At 39.5% G+C, this 7,139-nt stretch overlaps 1 protein-coding gene across 1 annotated transcript in view; it reads right to left on the bottom strand.

The window, feature by feature from the left end:
• The window catches only part of NSMCE2 (non-SMC element 2, MMS21 homolog (S. cerevisiae)), a 131,677-nt gene that overhangs the window by 67,740 nt on the left and 56,798 nt on the right, over positions 1-7,139 (bottom strand). The window contains exon 3 of the mRNA XM_009997613.1: positions 948-1,101. Within this exon, the coding sequence (XP_009995915.1) occupies positions 948-1,101 (154 nt within the window). The remainder of the gene's footprint in view (positions 1-947; positions 1,102-7,139) is intronic.

Here is a 7,139-nt window from a genome sequence, read left to right as displayed (position 1 = left end):
CAGTGGGTTTGGGATAAGGCTCCAAAAAAACAAAGCTCAAGGAGAGCTATATGAGAGCATCCAGAATATCATTTTCCAATGGTATAAATCATTAAACTATGACTCCTGAAGTTCCTGAGATACCAGCTTATGTTGAAATCAAAATGTAGGGTGGGAGGGAATAGGTACAGGGGTCAAGGAACAGCAAGCAGAATAATATGATTTCAAAACATAATAATGATTGGGGAAGAACAGCACAAATACTGCTAGAGCCCATGAACTTTCCCAGCAACAGTAATCACACTGATATTGTAATGGCTGCTATATGTGCAGGGCAATAAAAACATACCATTTCATTGTGTTGGATAAATATTGTAACTGTCCACACTCTAACTTTTCTGGTAATTCAAGCATAAAAAAAATTAAGATGTTACCACTTGATAAATCTCATTAATTAAGAAAAAACATATTTTTACTAAGTTGCAGTGTTACATGGTGCGTGCACAGAAGCTGTAAACCTGAGAACACACAGAGTAAGCATTTTCCAACAATACAGTTCTACGATTAAAGCAAAGGTCTCCTTAGAGTTGCAACACATCCGAAGTTGTGAAACAGGAGCAATTTGTTTAAGTGACAAATGAAAACAGCTTACTTAATCCTTTTGGATGATCCTATTGATTAAGGGGGGAAAAAAGTCTTTAAATGAAAAAGCCCACCTTACAAAAAAAAAGATGCGAAGCAACATTTTCATTATATTCATATTCAAACAGGGCAGGAACTGTGGGAGCCTAAATAAAACTACTAAGGTAATTACGTTTGCATTTTTCTATACAAATACCAATTTGAGTAAGTTTTCAAATATGAACCTTAGTTTAAGCTATAACTGGCAGTTCTATATTTTAGGGCAGTTACTCACATCTTACATTTAGCATTCAAAAAATCTTTCTTTTGTTTTAAATAAGACTTACATTGTTTTTTCATCTCTTTAAGTTGATCCTTAAAATATATATATTTTTCATTCTTTTCCAAATCTGAGTCACTGTTCTTGCTCTCCAGTGCAGTGAATTTTTCTTTTACTAAATATTTTAAATCTGGTATATTTTCTGGCTTTTCTCTTTTTATCTGTAAGGAATAAGAAACAGAGTGTTATTCATTCTCCCATATTTCAATACAGAGCAAAAGATGTCAACCAAAAAATTATGAACATAGCTTCTTTTGACTATAGTTAGGTTTTGGGCTCTGAAATGAATGAAACTTCTCAGCATCATTTAAATTGTTTACTGTATACAGGGTATTGCTCACACTAACAATAGGGAAAACTGAATCTTACAATCAAATTTACTTCTATCCAGAGGTAGAGGTCAACATGTTAACAACAACCAGCATAACACTCTATGTGAAAGAAACCAAAGAATATGTACAAAAAGTGAGAGGATGACTGAAAAACAGAAGTAACTTCCTTAAGAGTTTTCTAAAAACCTGCACTCTCTCACCATTTTTTACTCAGCTTTACAGAAGTTTATAACCTGCAAGCATGATTAGCGTGATAGCACCAGCAAAAGCAGTGCAGCTACCTAACATGAAAGGAAACCACCTCAATTTATTTGTGCTGCATGAACAAGAAGCATTATGCCACACAGGCAGGCAAAAACACAGCTTCTTGAAAAGCACTTGCTTACAGTAATTGCATCTGGAACCATCTGAAGAATAAATAACTAGAAATAAAAAGGAAGTCATCACGCAAGCTATATTAAGAGATTAGAAGAATGCAAAAAGCACTTTGGAAACCCCACAAAAAAAACCCATTAATTAGAGCTTTCCCTTCTGTTTCTTAAGCCACCATCAAATTGTATGGAACTGCACCTTTGACAGGTCTTAGTAAGAACTAACTTGATGGTTGTGGGGACTGTGCTATGCAATGATGATCAGCAACAGCACAGGCTCTGAAAGAAGGTGGACTTCCCTCAAACCTTTAATGCAAAGCATTTTCTCAACCAAAGGCTACTTCTATCCCAAACATACAGCATATACCAATCTGGAAAAAAAAAAAAAAAAAAAGAAAGAAAGAAAGAAAAAAAAAAAAAGGGAGGTAAGAACTATTTCTACTGAGCTACTTTTCTCCTACTGCACACATTAAATTCTGCCCCTCATCGGACCACAGGTCTACGCATCGTGAAAGAAAAGAAAAGAGCCTCCTGAGAAAAAAAGGTCCACTTTGTCAAATTGCTTACAGGTGCCAGAGTTTACAGAGACCTTGGAAATCCTACAGAATATATTTTATTTCAGGAGCCAGAGAAATAATAAATGTTCATGTAAAAATCGACTTGGAAAATATACAAATTGCTACCTAGCCAAGTACTTGCCTTTTAATCAAAGCAAAGCAATCCATACAACTATTATTTCTTCGAAGAGTAAAGCCAGCCTGGCACATTTACTTCAGGCAGATGAGAGTTGTGGCAAGAAGAAAAATAAGAAAAAAAAAAGCATGCACTGCCAGCTGAGAGAATGCAAATTTCATGAAGATAAAAAATCACCTACCATAACATCCAACTGTGAATGTGAAAGAGTTGGGGATATTGTGGTACCAAAGGAACATAATGACTATGAAAGACCAACAGCATGTCATCACAGATGCTTGGACTGCTGCACAATGCCAAGCAATAGTGTACTGTCCTTATCCTATGAAATCTGACAAAAGGAGTAAAGGAAAACATAACATCCTGTGCCCAGGGCAGTGGGGGCAATCATACACACTCAAAAAGTTTGCCAGTGTCAGGATCACAGCACACGAATGGAAAAGCAGGCCTATCATAGCAAAAACCCAACATTTTTCAGTATTCAGCTGGAGAAGAAACTTGGCCATCAGGCGTGTGCAAGAAAGCATGTACTAAATCAAAATACACTTAAAATCCAACACATTATAAAATAATGATTTTGACAACATGAAATGCAGACATAATCCTTTCTGCAACAACTTCATCAGGCTGTTTTTACAGACATTCCCTCTTTAACATATAGAATCACAGGACCACATTCACAACCATGGCCCAAATCACAAGCTGTTACCAATACCTGAGAGCACTATGGCCAGATACCATAGAGAAGATCCAGCTGTGTATACTAAAATAAAAATAATAATGAAGTGGTTCCAAGCTGCGGCTACTCACACAAAGAGTAAAAGAAATGATGCAGACATTTATTAGACATCCACCTGTAGCAAAGACAATGCCAATAATCTTTTCTTCTCCCCAGGGACTACATTACACACTGATTTAGTTACATCAGGCTCTTTTTATACTTTTCTTGACTCATGGGAGATTTGAGTACAAAAATTCACACACACACACATCTTCAGTGATACCCCCAGAGAGAGTAGTGAAGAGAAGGGCAGAGCCAACATGAGTTCAAACAGTAGTTTTCTCAACTCCAGCTTCCAAAATTAAAGGACATTACAGACAAAGAGCACAAACTGCTACTTATACTGCTATGCTAGCAAAAAAAAAAAAAAGAAAAAGGACAGATGTTTGAGGTTATGTGTTATATGTACACAAATAAGCTTTGCCCCTGCCCCTGTGGAGCTACAAAAACTTGCATGTAGACATCTGCAGTAACCTCAAGAGAACAATTACACAAAACTCTCCCTTGGCTACGTAACTATAATCATGCAGCTCGCTCTGCCATACATCTAACAAAGTATGAGCTAGCATGCTCTTTGCTAAAGGCAACATGAACACTTCCACAAGTTATCAAAAAACCCCCAATGTCTTTAACACCAGCTACATTCCCAACAGCAATACATGGTATTAGGACCGCGGTCCAGCAACGCAGCACATACAACATGGCTCAGGCAACCATATAATATATAAACCTCAAGAGTCAAATGAGAGAGATGCTCAAACAATGCTCTTTCCCATAGTTTAAATTCTTTCACATTTACATTTTAAATTCAGTTTCTGTTCACCTCCACACGATTGCTTTCATTACAGTGATTAGTAGAGACATCACTCCTGACCACTTTTCCATTACATATGTTATTACTGAAATGCCAGGCAGACCTTCTGGAAGGTCAACACATCATGGATGAATAATGAGGCATGTCCACCCACTATAATAACAAGCAAATAGGTTTGCAGTGCACAAGCCATTTCTCTTTGGTGCTGCATATCCTATGCCATGAAGAGGGTTGAGAAAGTCTGCTGACAATGCCAAGCTGTGTGGAGTAGTTGACACCCAAGAGGGAAGGGATGCCACCCAGAGACACCTTGACAGGCTGTAGAGGTGGGCCAGTGCCAACCTCATGAAGTTCAACAAGGCCAAGAGCAGGGTCCAACACCCGGGTCAGCACAACCCCAGGCATAAATACAGGCTGGGGGAAGAATGGCTGGAGAGCAGACCTGAGGAGAAGGACTTGGGGGTGGTAGTAGATGAGAAGCTCGACATGAGCCACCAGTGTGTGCTGGAGCCCAGAAAGCCAACCACATCCTGGGCTGCATCAAAGGAATTGTGGCCAGCAGGGCCAGGGAGATGATTCTGCCCCTCTGCTTTGCTCTGGTCAGACCCCACCTGGAATACTGTGTACAGTTCTGGAGCCCTCAGCACAGGAGAGACATGGAGCTGTTGGAGAGGGTCCAGAGAAGGGCCACCAAGATGACCAAAGAGCTGAAGCACCTCTGCTATGAAGGCAGGCTGAGGGAGTTGGGACTGTTCAGCCTGGAGAAGAGAAGGTTCCAGGAAGTAGAACCTCTTATAGTGGCCTCTCAATACCTGAAGGGCTACAGGAAAGCTGAGGAGGGGCTTTTCACCAGAGACTGTAGTAATAGGATATGGGGTAATGGTTTTACACCATTAAGGTTTAAAGGTCCATTTACATTGGACATCAGGAAGAAATTCTTCACCATGAGGGTAGTAAGGTGCTGGAATAGGTTGTTCAGAGAGGTTGTTGATGCCCCCTCCCTGGAGGTGTTTAAGGCCAGGTTGGATGAGGCTTTGTGCATCCTGGTCTAATGTGAGGTGTCCCTGGTCATAGCAGGGAGGTTGGAACCTGATGATCTTTAAGGTCCCTTCCAACCTCAACCATTCTATGATTCTATGACCTAACCCAATAACATAAATGAAAACAAATGAAAGAAAATGTGACATCAGTACTAGTTGCTCACAGTGGGGCAGAATTGCAACATCTCATACACTGCATCAGCACAACAGGTACATTGCAGTTTTCTTTAGTTCTCACCACCCACTCCTACTCTACAGATTAATGATGGATGTAGTGATGATGAGCTCAGCATAACAAAATGTATGAGGATAGGGCTACAGGATGAGGCAAACTTATCAATATACAGAGCAACAAATTGGGGTCATACTGCCTTTTGGTCTCAGCAGCATGAAGCCATTAGCATGTTCAATTTGTCAGTAAGTTACTTCACATGGGAACCATGAAAGACATGTTAAGAAAACAATTGTTCCTTTAGTAGCACTGTCAGCCAAAACCAGCATGCTGTGTAACACCTTGCAGTCATTAGTCAATCCATTGAGAGTTACATTGATTTTGAAATGGGGTGGAGGCACACACACCCTACAAAGCATCCTGGAAATGACATATAACTATGAACTGGGAGTGTTCAGGACATATGGTGTAAAGAAGTATCAGTCACAACAGCTTGTTTACAGCAATTGAAAAAGCAAAAGCATCTGCTGTGACAGTCCCATAGCAGCGAAGAACCACATGAGTTTCACACAGGAGCTCAGCAATAAGAGGGAGAACAGATGTGTTATACATGATAATTAATGATACTTCATACATGATCTACCAGAATTGCTGATAGGAAAATACAGATTCTTTCACTGGTAGTGTATGCCATGCACAGTTACACTGTGCCTCCAAAACTCAAGCTTTTTGAAAGGCCTGCTTGCAGAGCCTAAGGTAACTGTAATCTGGGTATTCTAAGGAGCAGTCTGGGGAATTTTTATTTAATCAATTAGCATAGCTATCAAAAGGGAAATGAATTAATCCGTTCCACACCAATCCCAAAACAAGGGAAGTCAAAGATATCACTGACTAAAATAGGACCAGCTTGTGGTATTAGCCTACACATGGTAAGAGATCAATGTCTAAAAAAGCACCAATTAGCATAACTCTGAATGTAGGATTGCAGCATTAGTAATTTGTCTTTCCCAGCATTATGTCCCCAAACACTTTACAAACATTAAAGAATTTAGCCTCAAACACCCATTGTGACATATGTACCATCAACTGCATGTTACATATGAGGAGACTGTGACATGAAGAGTACCTTGGCCTGAGGTTGCACAAGGAGACCGTGGCACAATCAAGGATAAATAAATCCTGGTTCTGTGCTTTGAGCACAAAGCCATCCTTTTACCTTCTCCTTCAGCTGAAGCAAAGTTCAAATTAACATGTGCATTTGGTCCACTCTCTCCAAAGAAGCCTGAAACAGCTTGTGGCTGGCTGTGACAGAAGAGCAGCATTCTGTGTGACACAAAAATGCTCCACAGTTATTTTTCCTTTCCTTTCTTCTCTAGCACAAAAGTCCTTTAGCTGCACACTTTTAATCCTGTCACTGTTCCTTTCTCAGGGTTATTGTTCATGTCCCTTGGTTTTTTGGAGTTTGCCAGTGCCACCCATTTTATTTCTCAGAAATTTCTTGCCACACCTGAACCATGTTGAGGTTTCCTCAAACCAGTGATCTAATCTGCAGAAGAACTATCTTTCCAAAGAACTCAGAATTCTCACCATAGTCTTTCAAACCACACATTGTTTGTTCCCTGCAATTTAATCCCTACAGACTGTAAAAGTTTAATTTATAGATAATATTGACAATTGGCATTTGTGAAGTAAAGAAACATTCCCACTTGCTAATGACCTTTTTAATGGCCAAATCAGCTGACATGGTAGAATTTCTTCATTTTTCAGATTCTTTATTGTTCCATTTATGAAAGGGAGTACTAGGAAGCTCAGAGGTATGTACGTACGTAGATATTTATATCCTTCTGGGACAACCCCAAGGATATTCTGATGTCTCCAGCTAACTCTAAATTCATAGTAATTTACCCTGTATTTACACTACAGCCACATACCTGTGCATAGGCTTATGGAACACTGATAGCAGGTGCCTCTTTTAAAGAAAAACTCAGTATCTTAT

This window comes from Chaetura pelagica, unplaced genomic scaffold (genome assembly GCF_000747805.2).
Source record: "Chaetura pelagica isolate M959 unplaced genomic scaffold, ChaPel_1.0 scaffold1, whole genome shotgun sequence".
NCBI lineage: Eukaryota > Metazoa > Chordata > Aves > Apodiformes > Apodidae > Chaetura > Chaetura pelagica.
The sequence above is the reverse complement of the archived record's forward strand: the minus strand, read 5'-3'. Positions and strand labels throughout refer to the sequence as shown.